Source organism: Perca fluviatilis, chromosome 15 (genome assembly GCF_010015445.1).
Source record: "Perca fluviatilis chromosome 15, GENO_Pfluv_1.0, whole genome shotgun sequence".
NCBI classification, from domain to species: Eukaryota; Metazoa; Chordata; class Actinopteri; order Perciformes; family Percidae; genus Perca; species Perca fluviatilis.
Window position 1 is genome coordinate 37,031,594 of NC_053126.1, and position 27,411 is coordinate 37,059,004.

At 41.9% G+C, this 27,411-nt stretch overlaps 1 protein-coding gene across 1 annotated transcript; it reads left to right on the top strand.

Moving 5' to 3' along the window:
• Positions 1 to 7,263: 7,263 nt before the first annotated feature.
• On the top strand, positions 7,264 to 25,734 carry LOC120574686 (WAS/WASL-interacting protein family member 2-like). Its single transcript, XM_039825037.1, is given in 10 exon segments — positions 7,264 to 7,429; positions 11,022 to 11,246; positions 15,585 to 15,668; positions 18,440 to 18,704; positions 21,364 to 21,483; positions 21,628 to 22,257; positions 23,281 to 23,340; positions 23,343 to 23,513; positions 24,267 to 24,368; positions 24,523 to 25,734. Coding segments are annotated over 8 exon segments (1,446 nt in total). The 5' UTR covers positions 7,264 to 7,429; positions 11,022 to 11,246; positions 15,585 to 15,611; the 3' UTR covers positions 24,564 to 25,734.
• The last annotated feature ends 1,677 nt before the right edge of the window (positions 25,735 to 27,411 follow it).

Here is a 27,411-nt window from a genome sequence, read left to right on the forward strand (position 1 = left end):
CGACCTTTGTAAAATGTGTTCTTTCAACATTTGAAGTCACAAAAGAAAAAAAACATGAGAGCTTGTAAAAAAATCTGAACTTGTAAATTGAAATTTGCACTTGTAGAAAAAAATAGATTGATATTTGCAGAACACAATGACAGCTGCAAACTTGTAATGCAACATTTACTCATGTACTTTTTTTTTACTCAGGTTGATTTTCCATCACAACCACAACTCCGTGATTACAACCTCTCGAATCTGTCACTGTATGCGCTCTCAGCATCACCAAGAGGCGAATTCCGCCTCGACTTTTGCAACACTTGTTGCGTACATTTGGTGCAAAACTAATTTGTACCTGTGGACTTAGGCTGTGGAGCTCTGATCCAACAGAACGGGAAAGCAGGGTTTCTATCGCCAGAAGAGGGACAACTCTGTCCGGCTTATTTAGCTATGTCGCATGGAAGCCTGGTTGAATAGCAAGCTAAGCGTTAACTAATAACCAACCAGGCCTGATTCTAAATAAATACCTTTTAATTATCTTAACACTTTTTGCCAGTAAAACGAAACACTGGCGGCTGAGCTCCGTCCCGCAGCCGCAGACGGACCGTCACCAGCGGGTATCGGCCAGCGGAGCAACATCGCTATTATTGCCAGAAAGCTTGCGGCGCGTCGACTCAACCTGCAGTCGGAGCTCCAGCGGACACAGAGAGCCCCGCACCGTAGCATCGGCACATCCCCCGGGCCATGACCACAGCTTGCTTTGCTGATGTTGTGCCTCACTGCCAATCATTGCAACCCGCTTGGGCAGCAACAATAGCTTCTGCAGAATTACATCCACCCGCGGGCAGCAGCAATTATTTTGCCGAATAATGCGTCATCTCTTAACCCTCGTGCTCGCCGAGATTTGCACCCAGGTAGCAAGGAAATGATAGTCTGATAAAACATTGATGTCTCTAAACGTTGTAAAATTATAATCATCATTGATGAACATGACAAAGGAATGTATATAGCCTACATTTTAATTAAACAGTAGCTACTTTGCCTTATAAAATCATTATTTCCCCTTATGGATGGAAGTCTTGGCAGGGATGCAGAACTTGGCACGTGTTACCCGCTGATGACGGTCCGTCTGCGCGGCTGCAGGACCTGGAGCTCACCGCCAGTGTTTCAGTTTGACTGTTAAAGTGTTTAGATAACTAAAAGGTATTTATTTAGAAGCTGGTTAGTTAGCTAACGCTAGCTTGCTATTCCACCAACACTAGCGGTGAGCTGCTACCGGGTGCGGGGCTCTCTGTGTCCCGCTGGAGCTCCGACTGCAGGTCGAGGTCGGCAGCGAAGCTTTCTGGCAATAATAGCGATGTTGTTCGCTGGCCGATAACGCTGGTGACGGTCCGTCTGCAGGACCTGGAGCTCACCGCCAGTGTTTCAGTTTGACTGTTAAAAGTGTTAAGATAATTAAAAGGTATTTATTTAGAATCAGGCTGGTTGGTTAGTTAGCTAACGCTAGCTTGCTATTCAACCAGGCTTCCATGTGACATAGCTAAATAAGCCGGACAGAGTTGTCCCTCTTCTGGCGATAGAAACCCTGCTTTCCCCGTTCTGTTGGATCAGAGCTCCACAGCCTAAGTCCACAGGTACAAATTAGTTTTGCACCAAATGTATCGCAACAAGTGTTGCAAAAGTCGAGGCGCAGATTCGCCTCTTGGTGATGCGAGAGAGCGCATACAGTGACAGATTCGAGAGGTTGTAATCACTGAGTTGTGGTTGTGATGGAAAATCAACCTGAGTGAAAAAAAAAAGTACATGAGTAAATGTTGCATTACAAGTTTGCAGCTGTCATTGTGTTCATGCAAATATCAATCTACACATTTGTGAATATTTTTTCTACAAGTGCAAATTTCAATTTACAAGTTCAGATTTTTTTACAAGCTCTCATGTTTTTTTCTTTTGTGACTTCAAATGTGAATAATTTTTACAAGTGCAAATTTTTATTTTACAAGTGCAAATTTTATTTTACAAGTGCACATTTTTATTTTACAAGTGCAAATTTTTATTTTACAAGTGCAAATTTTTATTTTACAAGTGCAAATTTTTATTTTACAAGTGCAAATTTTAACATACAAGTTAAATTTTTTTGTTCTGCAAGTTCTCACATTGTATTCTACAAGCTCTCACGTTTTGCACCATATTTACCTTCATACAATTCCAACAATTCCCTCAAGAGCAAGCAGTGCGACAGTGGCGAGGAAAAACTCCCTCTTGGGAAGAAACCTCGGACAGACCCAGGCTCTTGGTAGGCGGTGTCTGACGAGCCGGTTGGGGGTGTGATGAACAGTGGAGATAGTAGTCACATTAATAATGGAACAGTGACTGGATGTAGCGGGAAGCTGCAGGGTTCAGCAGGACGCAGCATGACATTGCAGGGCATCGCTGAGCTCAGCAGGGAGTGCAGCAGGACCACGGCGACAGCTGCAACCAGGATCTTGGTGCCAATGTTCTCCAAGGAAATACGCTGGGGGAAAGAACATAAGGACTCCGGGGAGTAAACTCCCCAGAAGCTAGGATTAGTAACAAGCATTTCTGGGACGGGCTGCACACAAATAGTAATAGTAATAGTAACAGTAATAGAAACAGTAATAGAAAGGGAGAGGAGAGAGCAGCTCAGTGTGTCAAAGGAAGGAAGACCCCCGGCAGTCTAGAACTATAACAGCGTAACTATAACAGGTAACTAAGAGAGACAGGTCATAAGGAGAGGTAGCTTTTTCGGGCTTAGAACTCTCCACCTGCCGGATCTGGCTTGGCTGGCCTGCCTCCCTCTACTTTGTTATGTATTATTAATCTAACAATTATGAAGAGAAGCAGTTGGGCCAGTTAGGTGAACACTGCAACTCCTCACCCCTAACTATAAGCTTTATCAAATAGGAGAGTTTTAAGTTCATTCTTGAATTAGGTGACAGTTTCTGCCCCCGAACCCAGATCGGGAGCTGGTTCCATAGGAGAGGAGCCTGATAACTGAAGGCTCTAGCTCCCATTCTACTTTTAGAGACTCTAGGTACCACCAGTAACTCTGCATTCTGGGAGCGCAGTGCTCTAGTAGGACAATAGGGTATTAGGAGCTCTTCTAGATATGATGGTGCTAGACCATTTAGAGCTTTGTAGGTCAAGAGAAGGACTTTAAACTCAATCCTGGATTCAACAGGAAGCCAATGCAGAGAAGCAAATACAGGAGAAATATGATCTCTTTTCTTAGTTCTTGTGAGAACACGCTGCAGCATTCTGGATCAGCTGGAGAGTCTTAAGAGACTTATTTGAGCAACCTGACAGTAGGGAATTACAATAGTCCAGCCTGGAAGTAACAAATGCATGGACTAGTTTTTCAGCGTCGTTTTGAGACAGGATATTCCTAATTTTGGCAATGTTACGAAGATGAAAAAAAGCTTTTCTTGAGGTTTGTTTTAGATTGGCATTAAAGGATATATCCTGATCAATGATAACTCCTAAATTTCTAACAGTGGTGCTGGAGGCCAGGGCAACACCATCCAGAGTAGCTATATCTTTAGATAATGAAGTTCGGAGGTGTTTAGGGCCCAGCACAATAACTTCAGTTTTGTTAGGGTTTAACATCAGAAAATTAAAGGTCACCCGGGTTTTTTATTTTTTATCCCTTTTTTTTTTTTTTTTTGGTTTTTTTTTTTTTTTTCGTTTGATTGACAAGTATAATTGGGTGTCATCCGCATAACAGTGAAAGTTAATTGAGTGTTTTCTAATAATATTGCCTAGAGGAAGCATATATAAGGAGAATAGAATTGGTCCAAGCACTGAGCTCGTAAGGAACCCCATGGCTAACTTTAGCGTACTTGGAGGATTTATCATTAACATTCACAAATTGAGATCGATCAGAGAAATAGGACCTAAACCAACTCAGAGCAATTCCTTTAATGCCAACCAAGTGTTCCAATCTCTGTAACAGGATTGAATGGTCAATTGTGTCAAATGCAGCACTAAGATCTAGTAAAACAAGAATGGAGACAAGACCTTTGTCTGCAGCAGTTAAAAGGTCGTTAGTAATTTTCACCAGTGCCGTCTCTGTGCTATGATTCTTTCTAAATCCTGATTGAAAGTCATCAAATAAACTATTGCTATGTAGAAAATCACATAACTGATTAGCAACCACCTTCTCAAGGATCTTGGATAGAAAGGGAAGGTTAGATATAGGTCTATAGTTTGCTAAGACCTCAGGATCCAGGGTGGGTTTTTTCAGAAGAGGTTTTATCACAGCTACTTTAAATGACTGTGGTACATAACCTGTTAATAGAGACATATTGATCATATCTAGTAATGAGGTGTTAACCACAGGTAATGCTTCTTTGAGTAGTCTCGTTGGGATGGGGTCTAAGAGACAGGTAGATGGCTTAGCTGAGGATATCTTTAACATTAATTGTTGAAGATCTATAGGATAAAAGCAGTCTAAGTATATGTCGAGACTAGTCTTTATTTCTAACGACTCTGCGTTTAAAGGTGAACCGTTAGAAGTTGAGTGTAAAAGGTGATGAATTTTATCTCTAATTGTTGTAATTTTATCATTAAAGAAGCTCATGAAGTCATCACTACTCAGTGCTAGAGGAATAGATGGCTCAGTAGAGCTGTGGCTATCTGTCAGCCTGGCGACAGTGCTGAAAAGAAACCTTGGGTTGTTCTTGTTTTCTTCTATTAGTGATGAGTAATATTCTGATCTGGCTTTTCTTAGGGCCTTCCTATAGGTTTTGAGACTTTCTTGCCAATCCAAACGGGATTCTTCCACTTTGGTGGAACGCCACTTACATTCGAGGTTTCGCGAGATTTGTTTTAATTTGCGAGTTTGAGAGTTATACCAAGGTGCTAGTTTCCTTTGCTTCATCATCTTCTTTTTCAGGGGGCCCGGCGGGTCTAAGTTCGTCCGTAGGCGTGTTCGTAACACCGTCTACAAATGCATCAATTTGAGAGGGACTAAGGTTAACATAAAGGTCCTCTGTTATGCTAAGGCATGACATAGAGTCGAATGCTGTTGGAATATCTTCTTTAAATTTAGCTATAGCACTGTCAGATAAGCATCTGGTGTAGGAGCTTTTATCTAATTTAATATAATCAGGTAGTAAGAATTCGAAAGTGATTAAAGAATGATCTGATAATACCGAATTCTGCGAAAATATTATTAAATCCTCAATTTCAATACCATATGCCAGCACAAGTATGTAAAGCTTTAATGCTGGTACGGATTGCTATAGTAATTAGGTAGATACACCCGAGCTAACGTTAAGCTAACTGAACCTATCATTAACATTAGGCTGATAGCTAGCTAGCGGTCTTTTTGTGCCATTTGTGTTTTTAAAGTTTAATGTCCTGTGGCATTTTCATCTCTTTTATATGTTGTTACTCTATATGCGTAACGTTAGCAGAGATTTATAAATGTGTGTGTTTACCAGTTGTAGCTGCAGGGTGGTAGCTAGGTAACGCTGCACCTTATTTACTTCACTATCAACGTTACATGAAGGCTAAAATGTATGAGTAACTTCCCATGTAAAAAGTATAACGTTCAATATAACGTTACGTTATAGCATTCATAATGGTAAACTTATTTTTCTTGTGTTTGCTGTCTTTTAACAGGGACAAACGGAGGCGGTCACTGAGGATGGGAAAGCAAAAGGCAAGCAGGGAGACAAGAGGCCAAAGAGAGATGAATAGCTAGAGTATTTGCTAAAGCCTATTAGAGATTGGCATTCTGAAAATAAATGCATTAAATTAACTGGTTTGTCTGTGTCATTAAGTTTTTGGGTGTGTATATAATATAAACTGTTTTTCAATGTCTATTTCTAACTGAATAATTATATTCAGATGGTACCTGTTTCAATAACTTGTAAGGTATAGAAGCTCTAAAAAGACATTAACGAAACGTGTATCTTGTATTATAACATTTATTCAAACATTACTATATACTGTACACAATATTCAACATGAAGCGACGACCGGACTCAGCTGCTGATGATGGTGTTTCCAGACTGCAGACAAAAAGAGAAAGCTTTAGGTTAGTCCAGTAGTTATCCAACCTGTCCTGGTAAGATTAGAATTGTATCACAAATATATGTAAGCATACTGTAACATTAAAGTACTTAATGTAACTGTGTAGTGGTCTTCATGATGGTCTTAACTGACAACTGTTGACCATTTAACACACTTACACCTAGCTACCTTTACTGTGTTAGTGGGTGTTTATCAATGGTGTTGTTATGACTTTTCATATGTTGGATGTAGCCTTGTAGCTTGTGTGTCTATAGTACTATTTAACCTTTCTCACTTGCAGTTTACTGCATATCATACTGCCTGTGGTAGCTCATTAGCTGGTAGTGTTTACCTTGTAGTTGCTGATCATATTTTGCACTGCATTTGTTTGAAAGCTATAAGCTACTGGACAATGAGCTAATATTACATGCAGTAAACTACAAGCTATTGTAAACAACTACTGTAAGCTTAATGTAATTAAGATTAATTAATACACTTCTCCTTACCAGTTAAGTGTTATGACAACTACGAACATGAACTCCCACGAATTTTTTATTTTATTGAAATGGGATAAATAAGAGAAAACGACCTTTGCTTACATTAAAGCCTATCAGTGTCGGTAACGTTACCTACCTTAGCACGTTGCGGCAAAGTTGCCGACAGAATATTCCCCTCCTGCAAGCAGACTGACGCTGATTCACCTTCTCAACAAAAAAATTGAACTTGACAGTTCCACATCCATTTCGCATTGACATTTCATCCAGTGTTTTGAAATGCAGCGCGGAAGTGAAGGCGGCGAAACATTTTTAATGACGCAAGCACGCAATGACGTGCACTTGCTAGCCTGTTCCAATGTACATGCTTTCCGAATGCTCAGGAGGAGTCTGGCCTAGCCTCTGAAGGATTCTTCCTTGGAAGGACTAGTCCTACCAAGGAAGGATCCTTGACATTGAGAAACAGCTATTGCCTTTGTGCCACTCTTGTGGCCTTTTTGTGTGTTTTGTTGTGATTTGTGCTTTGTACTTTGTTCCGTGTTCTGTCTTATTGTGGTAGTCTCGTTTTTCTGTTTTGCTCTGTTCCCTGTTTTATTTTGAAAGTCTGGTTTTCTGTCTTGTCTAGTTTTACTTCCTGTCTTTTGGTTTTCCCGCCTTTGTGATTGTCTGATTTGTTTCACCTGTTGTGCCTCCTGTTCCTCGTTAGTCCTCGTTACCCTGTGTATTTAGTCTCTCTGTTTCCTTTGCTTCTTTTAGGTTTGTCACTCCCTGTTTGTCCTGTGTGAGTCCTGGTTATTTGTAGTTGAGAGTTTGTTAGTTGTTTGAGTTAAAATAAAGAGAGTTTATTCTGCATATTTGCTGGAAGAGTCTTGCATTTGGGTCCACCTGCTGCAATCCTGACAGCTCCACGCAAACTGGTGACAATGAATCTTGTTATCTTGAGACTTTCATGATCTAAACATGGAATATTGTTTGTCTGTTTCCATACAACTATGCATTAGGAGTAATGCAACAGTTACTTATTTTGAGCAGTTGTATGGATTGATAGATGATTGTAATGAAATGAATAGACAATTATCTGAAATGTAATGTGTGAATTGCTTTTTGAAATAGTAGTACTTTGATGTTAAGTTGTGTCATATTGAACAGGTGATCTTTGTTAAATGAACAAATGATCTCAGGTTTATGTGCATTTTGATCATTGGTTGTGAGTTTTGTGTCTAGAGTTTTGAAAAATGACGTCAAGGTTCTGAAATTAGTGCCAAAGTGATTGTAAAAAAAACTGTAAGCTGCTCCATTTAGGCTACAAAACGTTCATGCAGGCTGAATATTCCACCGTGCTGTATTGTCGGTCAACATGACTTGATTCTGAATACTAGTGGAATACTGGTGTGCATGTAAACGTAATCAATAGGTATGTTTACATGCACACAAATATTCCACTTTGATTCCGAATAATACAATATTCCGAGCAGGAACCGGGCGTAGTAGTAACCACGGCGCAGCTGGAACAGAGCGCAGCAGGAACGGGGCGTAGTAGTAACCACAGCGCAGCAAGAACGGGGAGCATCAGGAACCACGGCTCATGTTTAAAAGTAGCTGTTTTTCTACTTTCCTTTTCTTTTGGGCATGCAGCTCTACCGCGGTAGAAACCCCTGATTGAGACGCAGATTCTGAATGTGCTGTATACTTGTCCAAAGAATGCCTCTAAACCCTGAATAATACCAGAATGTCTTAATCGGAAAATGCTATATTTGGAAGAAGGCCTTATTATGCTATTAACATGACCGGATTCTGAATGATATAGAGGACTACTGGTGTGCATGTAAACTTAATCAATGGGTATGTTTACATGTACACAAATATCCCATTATGATTCTGAATATGACAATATTCCGGATTTGATACAGCTCATGTAAACAGGCCTTTTCCGAATATAGCATTGTCCGATTAAGACATGGTATATTCTGGTATTTTTCAGGTTTTAGAAACATTCTTTTTACATGTATACAGCGCCTTCAGAATATGTCTCAATCCGTGTTGCTATGGCTGCTGTATGCAAACCAACCAGCTGGAATAAGGGCAAAAAACTGAATATTATGTGTATCTAAGTGTACTCTGTGTCAGCGAGCACATTGTGCTCTGGATTCTTTAAGTAATAAGTTCTAGAACTGGAGCATGTCCATTTATTTAGTGATACATGTGCGTTATTTGGCAGTCCAGAATGTTTTTGAATAAAATGCCTAAACAGCTAAAAATGTTAATCTGCATTTTATTACAAATAATGATGCAAAATGATCATCTTAAAATAGAAAATATAGCATACGGTCTCTTGCATCACATAAATGAGAAACAGGTCAGTGAGTGGTGTTGAGGAGGACGGTCTCAGTCTTGACTGTCTCTCATTTGGTCCCGACTAGTCCAGGTCTTGGACTGGATGAAGGGGGTTTTGACTACAGCGTTGCATCTATCCCGTGAACACAACATCAGTTCACTTAAACAGACCATGAAGGCATCGGAAACGAGAAGTCTTTACATGACGACACACATAACCTGTCCTGATGGGACATCCCCCTTGACACTGCAGTCTGATCCAAACAAAGAACAGACTAATAAAGAATAGAATAAAGTGACCGTTGAAACTATATTTGAATACCAGACAGTTTTAGTCCAGAGAGCAATAGCCTCTGTCTTCATATTCAAAAGACAGCTGTAATGTTAACCACGGGAACAAAGAATCCTCTGCTGCAGCTTCACCTGTCTCATGTTGACTCAAGGAGGTTCAGCTTGTTAGGGCCCGAGCGCCGACAGCGGCGAAGGCCCTATTGAAACTGAAGGAATTATGGTTTGTTTCTTTCTTTCTATTCTTTTCCCGTCAAATGAATTGGCTTCTTGAGGGGCTTAACATATTCAAAAACTCACCAAATTTGGCGGTCGCATCAAGTCTGCTGAAAATTTACGTATTTTAAGGGTTTCGGGAATAGGCGCACAAAAATGGCTCGCTAGCACCCCCTAGAAAGTTACGAAAATTGAGCCCCTGCAGTGCGTTTAATGTAGACTCACGAAACTTGGTACACATATGTATCATGTCAAGATGTACAATAAACTTCATTAGAGCCATACCCTGAACCCAACAGGAAGTCCGCCATTTTGATTTCAAAGTTCGAAATTAGTGTGATTTTGGCCATTTCCACATGTCGTACTTTAACGAACTCCTCCTAGAGATTTCATCCGATGGACTTCAAACTTGGTCTGTACCATCCCAACACCTTAACGATGAAAAGTTATTAAAAGAAAAACTTTTCGTCAGACGGTGTGGGCGTGGCGTGGCGGCCATTTTGAGTGTTTAGCGACGAACAAAGAAGTTGTTGTAACTTGAGTGTACGTTGTCGTATCTGCCCGAAATTTCTCATGATTGACAAGGGTCCAGGCCTGAGGACACCTACAGGCCAAAATTGACTTTTGGTCATAGCGCCCCCCGCTGGCAACAGGAAATGTGCCTTATATGACAAACATCATCCGATTTGCATGAAACTCAGAATGTGTGGTCTACATGTGATACTGAGCCGCCCCCTATAATATGGCCACGCCCACTTACCCAGGCCACGCCCCCTTTCATAACATTTGAACCGTTTAAGGTAGTCTTGTGTGAGGTGTCATTGAACTCAGCAGAGAGTTCCTTCTTCATTGGTGATGGTTTGACCCGCCCCCTATGCTTTAGCCACGCCCCTTTTCACAGCTAATGAACCGTATGACGTAGAGTCTTGTGTGAGGTGTCGTTGAACTTGGCGGGGAGTTCCCTTTTCATTGCTGACTATTTGCGGCGTCTGAGTGCCGCGCGAATGCACGGTCGCAAGGAGCGGCGTCCGCCGGTAACCCCGACGCGTGCCAAGGCGCGAGGGCCCGTACATCGCTGCTCGCAGCTTTAATTGGATTTACATCCAGAGATACTCATCAGCTGCTACTCTAACCTGTACTACTACTACTGCACGGTCAAGTTCCTCCCTATATCTCTGACTTGATACAGCTTCATACTGTCTTGCCTCCCTCTCTCGATGTGTGAATTCTGTTGAATCTTTTAAAAAGCAGTTGAAGACTCTGCTATTCAAGCAAGCTTTTAGTTGATCATGGTTTTTTTTATGGTTGTTTGTTAGATTTTCTATTTGTATTTTAATTTGTTGTATTACCTTTTATTGTGAAGCACTTTGCCATTTATCTGTGAAAGGTGCTATACAAATAAACTTTACTTACTTAACTACTGCTCCTACTGCTACTACTACTACTCATTAGGCTACCTCACACATAATATTGCAGTATTATGCTACTTGCAAACTGGTTACTTATTTAATATTATACATATTTTATTATGTTATAAATACTATATTTAGGTCTTTATGTATTAGTGGTGGCTGCTGTATAAACACAAAATGAATGACAGCTGTAATATTATAATGTATAAAAGTTATTAGAAATACTTAACAATATATGTGTGTGTTTTATGAGACGCAGAGCCTTCATGTCATACTTCCTATAAGCAGCGCGCTGCGGCTGCAGTGGACTCGCGCGCTCCTGTGTGTTGACATTCTCTGCAGCAGAGCTGACAGACTAACCGCTAACAACAGTCCCCTGAGAGAGGGACAAACAGCGGGAAGTCGGACCCCGACGGAGACATGAAGACACCGACCAGACAGATGAAGTATGAGTGAACCGGCGGGGAGACCGTAAAGTTCACAGGTAGCGTTTATTTCACCTATGTGCTAATGCACAGCTAACTAGCTGCGCAGCTAACTCTGCGAATCAGTAGCTAAGTAACGGTTGTGGCTAGAAGGGATACACCTACGGTCGGAAGTTATGCAAAATCTACAATAATATAATTTTAATACCTTCATCCAGGAAACGGGTGTTCGTTCCTCGAGAATGTTTTAATCCAAACCCGACCTTTTTCATAAAGTTAACAAGTCGTTTTGGTTCCTGGAGTTAACAGTCATCGCCGTAACGTTAGATGTATCCCTTCTAGCCTCAACCCGTTAACCACACTATAATATAGCTAGCTACAGAGACACCGCAGTTCCCCCATTTTGACGTACTTTCGATGGTTTTGTCACTCTTTGACATTTATGACGCATTATGTTTATCATTTAGCTATTTTTTCTACGTATTTTCAGGCGGTCGTGGCTAGAAGGGATACAGCTAACGTTACGACTGTAAGTTAAGCTAAATCTCGGGTAGCCTAATAAAATAATATGATTTTAATACTTTCACCCAGGACACGCGTGTTCGTTCATCTGGAGTGTTTTAACCCAAAGCCACAACCTTTGTACTAAACTAAACTAAACTGACGTAGCCGTAGGGATCCCTTCTAGCATCAACCGTAAATAACAGTTTCCACAGATACAGTGTTAGCTAGCTGTTAGCTTAGCAGCGTCAGGCCGGTGCTGATGATGCTAGCTGCGAGCTAATGTAGCTATCTGACGATGCTGAGAAACAGCAAGGAGATGTCGCCTTTTCTGTTTTAACAAACAGAATACAGGTCTCAGGAATCAGGATCTGGGGGTAAAACAGTCTTTAGAGTCTCCATGTTAATGTAGTCCGGGTCTGACCAGTCTGAGACACACACAGGCACAATAAACACACACAAAAACAGACCCAATCACACACACACAGACTCACACAGGCACAATAAACACACACAGTCTTTAGAGTCTCCGTGTTAGTGTAGTTCGGATCTGACCAGTCTGAGTTTAGGGTTTTCATTTAATTTATTTATAAGGACATTCATTAACATTTCTGTAAATGTGCCAGTGTTAGACAGCAGGCTCATTTTTAACTGTAATGAGAACCATCAATTGACTTGGTCAGTTGTTCCCAGATGTCAAGTCAGCAATAAAATATAATTCACAAAAGCACAATAAAAGCACACATACAGTGTTCCCGAAATTAGACGCTCTTACAGAGAAGCATAGGTGACTAAAAGCACTGGTCCTACAGGGGCTACGCAGTCCCTTGTTAGGGCAGATCTAGTAGCTCTGCTGTTGGAGTTTTTCTGTTTTATGAAAGCACAGAGTGGTGGTGGAGCCTTACCATTTAGAATTTTAAAAATCAGGCATGTATCAGTGTGTTTTCACAGCTAAGCATTTTATACTTATCAAGAATATTGCAGTGATGATAAGATTTGTGTTTTCTGTCTAATACCTTGAGAGCTTGCTCATAAAGTGAGAAAATAGGCTTCAGTGTTGAGCTTTTTGCCTGGGTCCAGCTCGTCATGCAGTATGTTAGGTGGGGGTGATCATGGCATTTGTACAGTTTCTAATATATCTAAAGTTTGCCAGATTATATTTAGTGGTTTGCATAACCTTTTATCACTTGTTTTTTTGAAAAACAGATTGGAATCAAGAATAATATCAGGTTATTTAATATGTGAGACTGTTTCAATGATCTCTACAGATATATATATATATACACACACACACAGACCTGCCAACCTGTACGCATTTTGTGTAGTAGATATGCATTTTGACATCAAAATACGGTGATACGATTTATCACTTTAAACTACGCGAAAATCAGGTGACTGCTTCTGAGTTCACTCGTTGACATGCAGTAGCCGTCTCAGTCTAACTCTTGATGATAGTAGGCAGCAAAACTTATTATGGCTAAAACAGCGTAGCAGCCACGAGCATGCTGGAAAACAAAACTAAAGAAGAAGAGATCGACCAAATGAATCACACCGTCGGGTCCCTTCCTCTAAAGTCAAGGGGGGAGATCGGCTAGATAAAACAAAAGCATCAAATGCAAGTGTTATTCATTCCCGTTTAGTTTGGTTGGTTTCCCCGAGGGAGGACTGTGCTTGCAAAGGTAAACTGATTTGATGTACAAAGGTGAAATTGTGAAATGAATTAATTTACGTAGGCTACCTGTCAACTTTGGAGAAACATTATTTATTTATATTAATAAAGCCTTGCATTTATAAAGTCTTGGATTTCGTTACAAAGATCTTATATAAGTTTTGCCTTTCGGACGGAGCCCGTCGCTGGACGCACCGGAGGACCGAGACACAAAGTAAACACGCCTCTCTGACCGGTACCGGGGGGTTAGCGGTTAGCGGAGGATGTGCGGAATGTGTCGGTGTCTGTCGGACTTTGGCTGGCCGCTCGGCGCCTTCAGACGAAGCTCAAGCTAACAGGCTAACGGCTTATTAGCTAGCCAAACACCGAGCGGTAACATCTGCAAAGATTGGCTCTGTGAGCGCATCAAAGTGCCCGGTGTGCGTAACAAACAGAGCGAGCAGCCGGCGGACTCTAACATCTGTTGATCCGTGCAGGACTTCACTGTGAGCGGACTGTTTAAAGACTATTTGACCGGCAGGTAACGTTAGCGGTTATCTGCTACTGTAGCAGAGCTGCAAGGAAACGCTGAACTGAGCTGTGTGTTTTCAGTGTTAAACTCTGCTGCAGGTGTTCATGCATGACTGTTGTTGGTGATTTCCAGAGGTGGAAGACTTTAGGCAAGGCAATTTTATTTATATAGCACAAGGCAACTCAAAGTGCTTTACACAAAACATCAATCATTAAAGAACAAACAGCAAAATAGGGATTAAAATAACAATAAAAATATTAATGAATACTTAAATGTAATACCAGATACATAAATACAAAAATTGTTCATTATAACAGTTAATATGAGAATAAAAATCCAAAAATAAAATTTACAATTCTGTATTAAAGTTTTTTTACGAAATAAAATTAAAATTCACTATTCGGTAAAAGAATTAACAAAAAGCATCATCAAAAAGAATAGTCTTCATCCTTGATTTAAAAGAGCTGAGAGTTGGGGCGGACCTGCAGTTTTCTGGGAGTTTGTTCCAGATATGCGGAGCGTAAAAACTGAACGCTGCTTCCCCCTGTTTAGTTCTGACTCTGGGGACCAGGAGCAGACCTGTTCCAGACCACCTGAGAGATCTGGGTGGGTCATAATGCACTAACAGATCTGAGATATATTTTGGTCCTAAGCCATTCAGGGATTTATAAACTAGCATAAGTATTTTAAAATCAATTCTTTGAGGCACAGGAAGCCAATGTAAAGTCTTTAGAACCAGAGTAATATGAGCCACTTTTTTTGTCCTAGTGAGAACTCTGGCTGCAGAATTTTGAATCAGCTGCAGCGGTCTAATAAGTTTTTAGGAAGACCTGTAAGGACACCGTTGCAGTAGTCAAGTCTACTAAAGATAAAAGCATGGACAAGTTTTCCAAATTCTGCTGAGACATAAGTCCTCTAATCCTTGATATATTCTTAAAATGGTAATAGGCTGATTTTGTTATTGTCTTAATGTGACTGTTAAAATTCAGGTCTGCGATCATGTATTGTGGTAAACGTAGAAAAAACAGTGTTGTAGAGTTACAAATTGCTTGTCAGTTACAAGTCCTGCATTCAACATCTTCCCTATGTAATAGTACAAAAGTATTATCAAAATATACTTAAAGTACCAAAAGTAAAAGTGCTCACTATGCAATGTAATATATTTTATTTTATTGGATTATATTATGAGCCAATTAATTGTATTAAATATGACCGATAATATAAATAAAATGTTTTATTTAATTAAAGTAGCCTACTTGAACATAATTATTTTCTAGGGTTTAAAATGTATACACGTGACATTTAATGGCACATTTATTCTGCGTGCGTGCCGCCGTGTTCATAAAACAGAACTTCGACAATAAATCAGTAAGTTGCTTATCTATCTATCTATCTATCTCAGATTCAGTGTGGGTTTTACTGAAAAACATGCAAACTGTCTTTTTGACATTGAGATGTAGATCTGGTCTAATCCGGATACATTAAAAATGTGTGTTCTCTCTGACCCACGGTGCCATGAGTATGTTAGCTGTATCCCTTCTTAGTGCATTGAGTATGTTAGCTGTATCCCTTCTTAGTGCATTGCGTATGTTAGCTGTATCCCTTCTAGCCACCACTCCCCTGTTTTTAGCTGTCATCACTCCAAACTATGTTTGAAATGTCTCCTGTTTGTGTTTTGTGGGTCCAGCAGAATTAAAGACGTGATGTGTGTTTCAGGTGATCAGGTGTTGTAACAGCAGCAGCATGCCTCCCCCTCCTCCTCCACCAGGGGGACCCCCTCCTCCCCCCACCTTCAGCCAGGTAAACACACACACACACACACACACACGCGCGCGCAGACACACACACACACGCGCGCAGACACACACGCACAGACACACACACATAAGCAGAGACGCAGACACACACACACACACACCAAAACACACACTCACACATATATTCACACACACAAAGGCATGCACGCCCGTGTTTACAATGTTTGGTGTTTGACAAAGTGCTGTGTGAATGCTAACACAACCAATTGAAAAATGCAACAATGCTGCAACTTCATCCCAAATCACACCTAGTCTACAGAACCACAGGTGAGCATAAATCAGGACAGTGAGTCTTGTATTTATATGTTTTACGCGAGGTGTGTGTGGCCCTTTATACAGAAACGGATCATAAGTGTCTGTATGTCTTTTAAATTAAACTACAGATATAAAGGAAACGCATGTATGCCTGTCAGTGAGCGTGTTGGCAGTTTGGTTTGGAGAGTTTCTGTTTTTATTTCTAGTTTCCTCTGATAACAGCTGACAGTAGATTGATGTTTCAGAGCACTGTGTCGGCTCCAAAAACTGAAGAAACGACAAAAATCCCAAAGAAAAAGGTCTCTGTCTCACCTGTGACTCACACAATCCTCGCTGTGTGGCGCTGCAGGTGGAGACGGTTAAAAGATACATTCAGCGGCTCATCCGCTCTGCTAACGGTCCACATATGTTATCAGGGGTGTGATTCTTTCGGATAAATCCGGAAATCCGGCTTTTCCGACCTGAAAATGAGACTCTCGTAAATCATGCAAATCCGCAAAAAAAGGGATAAGACCTGAACAAATCAGGTTACGTTACCTTGCGTAAGCATGGACGCCGCCTGGCCAATAGTAGTGATTAAAGGGCGGGTCTTGGCGTAGGAATCGTAATTTCAAAGCCGGGAAAAAGAGCTCTACGCAGCAAACACAGATGTGCTGGGCGAGCCATATACATTGGCCATATACTGTCTATGGCGAGCTGTCGGTGGAAGCTAACAGAAGCTAGCTAGCTAGCTGGCGTAAGCTGACAGCTGACCAGGTGTCTCAAAGCTACCAAGTGATCGGCGGAGACAGGGAGTACGTGGACTTAAAAGAGTCCGGCAGTCGTGGCAGACAAAGGTCCAGTTGGGAGTTTGGATGGAGAGTCCACTGAAGTCCACTGTGGTCTGAAGGGATAAGCCTCGCTATATCTCAAGTAGAGATGTTCCGATACCAGTATCGGTATCGCCTCCGATACTGCCTAAAACGCTGGTATCTGTATCGGAAAGTACTGGAGTTTATGCACCGATACGATACCGCATAATAAAGTCCTAAAGAAAATCTACGTTAAAGTAGTTTATTTATGTTCTTTTTCCGTTATAACTATAAAAGAAAGTTCTGGGGCATTCTTTGTTTGTGTTTGTTCATGTTTCACAAAGAGTTTAACCTGAGCCAAACAAGAAAACAAAGATAGAAATCATATCACATCCATACAGAGATAGTAGTATACAGTTGTTAAAACATAATAAAATATATGACACGCTGATATCGGATCGGTACTCGGTATCGGCCGATACGCAAGTTCAGATATCGGAATCGGTATCGGGAAGCAAAAAATGGTATCGGACCATCTCTAATCTCAAGCTTGCGGTAACAATTAGTCGGGAGGTTGACAGCTAACGTTAGCCAGCTGAAGCTAACAGTTGATCGACGGTGAGTAACGTAGCAACGCTACACAGGCTGGCAGCAGCACAGAGTCCAGAATTGATAAGTCACAGCAGGGGATAGAAAGGTGTTGAGAATGACCAACAACTAATCGAAAACTTAGGGTACTTAATTTACTAGAATTTACTAGATTGTGAAGCGGCGATATTCACGTCAGCGTCCTCACGTTCCAACATAGATTTTTTTGAAGTGGTAAATAGCTCCATGTTTCTGAGTATCCTCAATGTATATGGACTTTTAACTTTTGTGTTGTCCTCGGGTCAAATTTGACCCTTTTGAAAAAATTTTATATAAAAAAAATATGGGTTTCAACCAAATTGCCTAAAAATTATCATGGATGCATGGATATGTTTTATGGGTTCCATACAACGTTATATGCAGGTAAAATTAATGATAACTTTCATTGAATTTTGGTTTGTTGTATTCAATTTTATAGCATTTGAAAAAAAAAATTAAATGGTTTTAAAACAGTATCCTGTCTAAACTCTGACATACACCAGTCTGTGATCCACTCAACATCCTCTGATCTTAACGGTTAGTCAAAATAATTAATAATTTCTGCTTTTTTACCTAAAAAAAGGTATATTGTCATATAAATTCGATTTATTGACCATGAATAAAGAAAGCTTTTTTGCCAAAAGCATCGCAAAAAGCGACAAACAGGCCAGAGAAAAGCACTAAAAAAAGCGAATTTTCAATTTTGACCCAGAAGGACAAGGCAATACAACACAAAGGTTAAACGTGACAATGACTAAGACAAAAAAAACTACTGTAAAACACATGATTTCATAAAAACATCATGTGAAATTGTATATATACAATACCTTGGCCACAATTTCTGTAGCTTCCTTTTCAACTAAAACAGTTAATTTTATTATGTGGTGCTATTGACATTTTTCCTCAGGTATTTGGAGGGGTGGGGTGCTGTCGCCGCATCATGGGTGCGCCGTATATTTTCCTGCTTTTTTGTCCTATGCCAAAATCACACCTATGGTTATGTGTGCAGTGTAGCCCAAGCGTTGGTGTGTATGTAAACATGCTCCCTGATGGTGTAACTCCTCTCTCTCCGCCCCCACAGGCCAACACCAGCCCCCCCAAGCTGAGCAGAGACGAGGCCAAAGGTCGTGGCGCTCTGCTGACTGACATCTGCAAAGGCACGCGGCTGAAGAAGGTGGCGGTGGTGAACGACCGCAGCGCGCCGCTGCTCGACAGTAAGAGCCAAACACCAAAGAGCCAAACACCTCCCACAGATCACCCATACATTCGCTTATACCAATACCTACACCAGCAACAGGTGCCGCCGTCTGAGGATCAGCAGAGGACTGCTGCAGATAAGACAGAGAGTAAGAGACAAAGCTTCTGATGTTAGAGAGCGACTGCAGGAGGCAGCAGGGTTTCAGCCAGCCGCTTAGAAGATCACTGTCATGGTCCAAAACATCCACACGGGTTATTATTATTATTATTATTATTATTATTATTATTATTATTATGAGAGCTGGGTTCAAAAAACTAGATTTTCTGATTCACATTGATCTTCATTTGAATGATCCGATATCAATTCATATAGACAGATCTTTGAAGAGGCTTTTTTGTGCACTTTTTAAAGTAACTTTTTTACATTTTAAACATGTTTTGACTTTTTTTCCAACGTTTTTGCGTCTTTTTGCCGCTTTTGATGCTTTCTCCGATGTTTTAAACCCTGATGATCTCTGAAGAGTCTCCGTTTTAAAGCTGAAAATATTAGATCTGAAATAGACCACCTAAGGAATCCATTTCAGGATAAATAACGCTAGGAGACCGAGCTGGTCATTATTATTATTATTATTTTTTTTTTATATTCCTATTCAGACTTCCTAGAAAAAGGAGGCAGCGGAACTTGTTCCTAATGTTACTCCAGTATCACAGTAATCCAGTGATAGTTGTCTGAACACAGTGTGAGAGTCATGATTCACACACTGTGGCAGAGACCCACTGATGGAGGAGGATTAAAAACATCTGGAATAAACTGACATAACAACAACACAGCAAACATACACACGGTCATATTTATCATTCTACAAACATCAGGACTCTGAATCAGCTGATTTTAATATTTGTTTTTTGTTCCACTTTTTTCTGTCCCTCCACGTCTGAGATGTTTGTTTTGTTTGTGATGATGACGATTCAACTTTTCTGTCCTCCTTCTTGGCTGATCTTTCCTGAATAGGAGCTGATTGGGGTTTGATTATTCAGCAATATTTCAGTAGTGACTCAACACTCTGCTGTCTGTGGAGCGGCTGGTTGGATGCTGCAGCGTCCTGCAGAGCAGAGCGCCTGTTAAACTGATGATGACTCATGCTGTCCACAGTTTCACTGCAAACACTCAGTCTCTTGTAGACTAACAGAAACATAAAGCCACCGTTTTAGAGAAAGTTACATGTTGGAACTATTGCTTGTTGAAGAGCAGATGTGATTGTGTGAAAGCGTTGAATGAATCAGTTTTAATAATTCACTTTTTTAAGCAAAAAGGCCAAACATTCAGGGCTGTTTCACTGCAAACAACACTGATAGAGTAAACTAGCTGATTAACACGATGCATTATGTTTTAATAAGCATGAGAGGAAACAAGGAAATGTGTTTTTAAGGGAATGAAACGTCCTTTTTCTCTGAAGCTTAAATCTGTCTGCTGTCTGGGCGGAGTTAGCAACTCCCTCAGCTGCACGGCTTCCAGGAAGGCTGCTCTCTGTGGCTGCATCTCGTGTCCCTTATCTGATAGCTCCTCGACTCCTCGGTCCTCGGCTGAACCGGAAGTGGTTCTGTCCCTCCTCGGTGAAGTCCATCTCAAAGCTCTTAGTCCTGCCCCGAGGACCGAGCATCGACAAGAGTTGCTAACTCCTCCCAAACAACTTACATTCATGTGACTCTTCAAAGGAAAGGACTTGTCATCCCTCTAAAACACATTTCCTCGGTTCCTCTCTCCTCCCGTGATTTCCTCGCGTCTCTCCTGTCCCTCCTCGGTGGGAGGGACTAAGATGTGAGGAAGGGACGCAAGTGGAGGAGTCGAGGAGGCAATTTATTGGTTATGAGATGCACCTTGTATCCTCCCTCATAGCTCCTCAGAGATCCCTCCTCCACTTTTTCAGACGTTTTTGTCACTTTTTTTGTAGCTTGTTCAAACGTTTTTGTTTCGCTTGTTCCAATGTTTCCAAGTTTATAGCTCATAACTCCTCAGAGATCCATCCTCCATTCTCACTCCTTGGGGCAGGAATCAGGAGGAGGAGGACCAGAGCAATTTCCACTTCAAACAAGGAGATATTAAATATAAATAGGAGATTTGGGATCCTCCCCTGGAGACACTGCACATTACTGGGCGGATGGATACACTGTTGGAGAAGAAATAGTTCCAGCACGTAACTCCCTCTGAGACCACAAACACTTTGTCAGAGTAAAGTGGCCATGTTTCTAGTTCGGAGTAGTACTCTGTCCTCCACAGAGCCGAGCTGTGACCTGTAACCTTTGTGATGATTGATAACGATTTCCACTGTTTGTTTGTCACTCATGTTGTGCTGTCGATGATGTCATCGGAGCTGCGTGGGAGCGTAAACACTTCATTCAATTTTCTACTCAAGTCTCATGTCACTTCGCCTCATTTCACCATCAATCACCTCAGTGTTTCAAATGTCCCCGATCTCACCTGCATCCTCCTCACCCTCACCCTCACACACACTCACCCAGTCACTCATACGTCAGTGGTCAGGGCTGCACCATGGGAGGGAAATATCGTCATGACAATATCAGGGCTGGGCACCCAATCCAATACATTTTAGGCACAGACCGAACTCCCTCCTTAAGTGGGTGTGGGTGGGTGTCACACATTTTTTTTTTTTTTTTAGCTGCAAATGCCATGGAGATAAAAATCCATTGTGCAGCCCTGTCAGTGATGTCATCGTAGAGTCATGGTAAAGTATAGTTCCATCAGGAGGCGGAGCTTTCATTCACCTGTTCAATGGTTGTGGTTCTCAGAGCCTAAAGGAGGCGGAGCTGCAGCCGGGGGAGCCAATGGCAGCGCAGCAGGAAGTCCTTCAGGTTCTGTTCCACCGACGCTGTTCACCGCCGGAGTCCCCAAACTCAGACCAGTCGCAGGTACACACTGGTTTTATCTCTTCTCATTTCTATTATTTCCTAAATTATTTCTGTTATTCAAACACATAGACACACAGACACAAACACAGAGGAGGGAGTTTCTAGTGTTGTAAATGTTAATATCTGCAAAATGTCCCCCTGCAGACGGTTCCTCTGGACGTTCTCCCTCCACTCGAGCCGCAGCGCCCCGCCCCCCTAGCCATCGCCATGACGACACAGAGAGCCCCTCCCCTCAGGCGCTGTCGCCAGTGGAAACGGGCCGCTCTCAGCGCCCCTCTCTTCCCAACCTCTCCCCCTCCTCACCCTCCGGCAGCATGAAGCACTCCTCCTCCGCCCCCCCTCCCCCTCCTCCTCTTTGTCGCCGTGGGAACGCCCCCTCGCCTCCCTCTTCTGCTTACAACCGAGAGAAACCCCTCCCCCCGACCCCCAACAACACCCCGCCCCTCCCCTCCAAACCGCCACCGTCGCCTGCCAACAGCAGACGCCCCCCCACCTCTGGAGGAAACACAGCCCCCCCCTCTTCCGCCTCCTCCCTGGCCCCGCCGCCCCCACCGTACCGCCTCGCCAATGGGTCGACCGGCAGCGGCGAGCCGGCGCCCGAGCTGCCGCAGCGCCACAACTCGCTCAGTAACAAGAGGGCTGCCCCCCCACCGGGAGGCCACACCCCCACCAGAGGCCCCGCCCCTCCACCCCCACCCGCCTCCCCCACACCCTCCCAACAGGGCGCCAACAGGCCACCGCCCCCCATCAGGGACACGCCAAGCAGAGCAGCAGGTGAGTCTAACAAGCTAACTGGAGATTTGAAAACATGAAACACACACACACAGACAAAGAAATGCACAGACACACACACAAAAAACACACACACACACTGACAAAGAAATGCACAGACACACACACAAAAAAAAACACACACACACACAGACAAAGAAATGCACAGACACACACACAAAAAAAAACACACACACAAAGAAATGCACAGACACACACAGAAACACACACACACAAAGAAATGCACAGACAGACAGACAGACAGACAGACAGACAGACAGACAGACAGACAGACAGACAGACAGACAGACAGACAGACAGACAGACAGGACTCTGTCTTCCTTAAATTGTATTAGAAATGTCTTAAAATACATTTAAAAGAGAATTGCCAGTGGCTTAAGCCTGGTGGGCTAACAGGCTAAATAGCCTGAGGGAAAGACTGATTATGATTGTATATAGTACAGGCCAAAAGTTTGGACACACCTTCTCATTCAATGTGTTTCTTTATTTTCATGACTATTTACATTGTAGATTCTCACTGAAGGCATCAAAACTATGAATGAACACATATGGAATTATGTACTTAACAAAAAAGTGTGAAATAACTGAAAACATGTCTTATATTTTAGATTCTTCAAAGTAGCCACCCTTTGCTTTTTTATTAATAAGGGAAAAACTTCCACTAATGAACCCTGACAAAGCACACCTGTGAAGGTAAAACCATTTCAGGTGACTACCTCATGAAGCTCATTGAGAGAACACCAAGGGTTTGCAGAGTTATCAAAAAAAGCAAAGGGTGGCTACTTTGAGGAATCTAAAATATAAGACATGTTTTCAGTTATTTCACACTTTTTGTTAAGTACATAATTCCATATGTGTTCATTCATAGTTTTGATGCCTTCAGTGAGAATCTACAATGTAAATAGTCATGAAAATAAAGAAACACATTGAATGAGAAGGTGTCCAAACTTTTGGCCTGTACTGTAAATATTATATTATTATTATTATTGATTTCTGTCTCCTCAGCTCCTCCGGTTCCGGTGCAGCCGTCGGCGGCCGCGTTGAGATCTGCCGGCAGAGAAGCCCCGCCCCTCCTCCGTACAGGACACATGGTAGCCCCTCCCTCTTTTCTGACCCCCCCACCAGAGGGAAGCCTCCTCCCCCACCCACCCGCACCCCTGCTGCTCCTCCCCCGCCCCCCCCTCCTCTCCGCAACGGACACTCCTCCACCACCTCCTCCATCCCTCGCTCATTCGCCGGTGAGTCTCTCCTCTCCGTCCATAACACACAGATTATTATGATCATCACCGGAGATTATTATATGTCCAACTCCCCTTCTCTAAGAGTTTATTCACATGCTTTTATTTCATTGACAAAGTAAAATATCTTTGACTGACGTACTGCATGTCACTTTCTTCGTGATTTTTTTTCCAACACTTTAGTTTAATTTTCCATCTTTTTCGTGGCTTTCTCTGATATTTTTGAGGCTTTTTGTTGCTTTATTTTTCACTTTTGTTGCATTGTTGTCAACATAAAGCGCCTACAAAAGTCAGAAAAAAAGTTCCTTAGCCATCGTAGAGTTAAGCAAATAAAAAAAAACTGTCTTGGTTTGGCGCAAGAAAGTTGTATTTATTTGCTAGTTAGCTCTGTTGCTGGCTAGAGGGCTCAGTTCATAGGCTAGCACCAACCACAGCGCAGAGGCACGGACGTCTTTAGATTTTTAGTTTTATGGTGTTGGGCCTTTACATAACCCACTCGAGAGGGAATATAGGGGAAACATTGGATATGGAGCATTATTTTTGGTATAAACACTTTAGGCCTGGCGGGGCTTCCTGTTCCTTGAGTTATGCTTTGTTTTTTACGCTCCATTATTCCACAACTTCCTCCTCTCCCTTCATCAGTCTCTCCGTCCTCTGTCTTCCTGTTATTGGTCTTCCTCTGAAGGTGGAGCACCACCTCACACTGTGTTGTTGGATAATAAATAATATGTGGCGTCTCTTCTCCTCCTGCAGATGATTTTGAGTCCAAGTATTCGTTCCATCCTCTGGACGACTTCCCTCCTCCAGAAGAGTACCGACACTTTGCCAAGATCTACCCCAGCAAGGCCAACAGAGGTACACACACACACACACACACACACACACACACGAATTAACAGAGGTACGCACATGCAGCAAAAACGCAGCACACACTTTGATTAAGCAAATGCTTTTAAATGTGGAACCAGTTGTGACTGATTCTGCTAATGTTTCTGTTTGTCTGTTGCAGTGATGAGAGGAGCTCCTCCACTGCCTCCTGTTGGGAGGTGAAGGGCTGACACACACACACACACACACACACACGCATATAGACACACGCATACACACCCACAGACACCCCCCCCTCCGTTCTGTTTAATGACATCATTCTGCAGCCTCCCTTGCCGCCTCGTTTACGCTCCCAGCTGATTGTCGGAGGAGAGGAACGTGATAAAAACTTTGATCTACAGCTTCTTCTTTTTCTCTGGACAGCATGAACAACTTTAGATGTTTGTAGTTCTTTTTTTGCACTTGCACTTTTTGTTTGCGAGACCAACGAGCAAGGCGAAGGAAGGAAGAAAGAACAAATGCTGCTGGACTTCAGTGATTCAGTTCTCCTGGATGGAGGGATGGACGGATGGAGGGATGACAAACTGAAAATGAAGGAGTGTGTTCCTCTCTTTCTGTGTCACAGCTGCAGATGAAACCCCCAAACTGTAAAAGTTGCAGGTTCAGAGGAGGCATCATTTTACAAGTCTTAATATTATGAGAGTTAAGTTTTACTTTGTTACTAATTTACAGAAAAACGAGTCGGGACAAAACTATAACACTAAACTGCAACTCTGTTATGGAAATATTAAGACTTCCTGATGAACATAACGGAGGTCAGCTATTGGTGGGTGGACTGCTGTTCTGAAGCCTTGAGTTTTGGTGTTTTGGCCATGGCCATCTTGGTTTTTGGGAGCCAGAAGTGACCGTATTTGGACAAAAATGCGGAGCTGGGGAGGATGACACAGCCAAGCCAGTTATGGTTGTCATGGCGCTGTGCTAAGCTAAACGCTAACAAGGGAAAGTTGTTGATTTTCAACCATTCTGAAGCGAGGCGTCCAGCGGAGATTTAAGACAAAATGTCCAAAAGGTAACTATGCTGAAATGAGAAGGTCAAAGGTTAAGATGTAAACATGGACAACAGCCACAAACAACTTGAGTCTATTCTACCTGAACTGAAATCACTTCCTGTGACGTGGGTGTCGCTTGTAAATACTTCCCCTGCATCATCAGCGCTTTATTTTGGCAGGACGTGGCCTCAGAGTCTTTAAGTGCCAAGATGGACGAAACAAAGTCACCTGACTCCTGCTGCTGCTGCTGCAGGCACTCAGCGGGTTGTACCATGTTGGGTTGGGGGGGGCGGGGGTGGTGGCAAATCAGTAGGGCTGTGCTCGACTAAAGAAATTCTTAGTCGACTAACACTCATTCAATTGTATCGACTAATTGATTAGTTGATTTAATCGACAGATCTGTAAATCTGAGTTTCTCCACTAAGAGTCATGTTAAAGCACCACTTTAATTCTTGTGTTTACCAGAGATGAGCTCGTACGTTTCTTGGTAATAAGTCATTCAGCACGAAAACAGCATCAGACATGACTAATGGAGTACAGAGATCTAAGCTGACTAAGACCAAAACCACAGATTAGTCCACTGATCCACCAAGGGGGAGCAGCCCTACTAATCAGTCAAACGGGAAGTCTTCTGCCTCCTACTTTCTTTGTCCTTCCCTCCCTCCCTTTTCTTCTTATTCAACTGTTGCTCAGAGGATCTTTGTCTCTTTCTTCCTTTTCTCTTGACCTTCCTCTTCTTTCCTTCCTCTCCTTTCTTTCCTTCCTCTTCTTTCTACCACTCGTTTCCTTTCTCTTCTTTCTACCACTCTTGTTTGCTTTCCTTCCCTCCCTTCCTCGTCTCCTCTAACTACAAACTGAACTTCATCTTTATTTGGGCATTTTGTTCTCCGTCTCTACACTAAGAGTTGAATTCAAAGTGTTTGTTTTGAACAGTAAATCATTGTGACATTAAGAGAGAAAAGAACAATATGAAATATTAAAGACATAATGTTCAGAAACACTATGAACTTAAACTAAACAAGGACTAACGAGCAAACATCTCTGAGATAAAGTCCAAATTTAAAGATTTAATGATAATAAAGTTATATTTAAAGATGAAACACTACAAGGCTTTTTGAGACTTAATGAGAAAAGTTCCAACATTTGAAACGTGTCTTCAGAAGACGTGTTTATGTAAATATATGAAGGTGTTGTCAGCATAATGTTTAAAGTCTCGATCTCATAACTCTGAAAGCCGTCTTTAATATTTTGATATTGTATCTCTTTTCTCTCCAGTCGTCTCGTGGTTTCCTGCTGATTCATGTTTTTCATTTTGAGTTTAAAATCTGCAGGTTTGGATCTGAACAGTGACTCGGCACTTTTCTGTTATTTTTTGTTAATAACAGATTCTCGTTAATGTTATTGGGTTATTGTCTTTTTCTCTAGTCGCAGTTAACGATTCATTCATTCATTCACACATTTTGCTGCCTGCGCTGTCAAAGTTTTCTTGAACAAAATGAAGACCTGTAGAGTCAACTACAAAAACAGATAAGTAACACATACAAAAGACAAAAATATAAATAAAACATTCAAAATTGTGTAACAGCTGTAACATCTGTCTGTATGTTTGTCCCTAGAAGTGATTCGCATTTAGATTTCTGGTTTTTACATTTCAAATTGTAGAACTTGTTCTCCGACAGCTTCTCTCAGCCGCGGAGGGTTTTGGGAGATTAAAGAAGTCCACGTTATCACTTTGTTTGATGTTTTTCGCCCTTTGGGGGCTGGTTTTTGGACCTTTGTGACACTTTTTCAAAGTGTTTTTGTGGCTTTTTTCTTGAAGTAGTTTTAAATGTGTATTGAAACTGCAGCTACACAACATACAATATATGGGACAAAGTTCTGGGTAAAAATCCGCCAGAACTTTGTCTTTGTCTCTTATTTTATGGATTTATTTTTTGGAGTGTATGATGCATTTTTAACTGCGACAGGAAGTCTCTCTCCTCCTCCCCCCGTTTGCCTTCCAAAACGGTTTGCTGTAAATC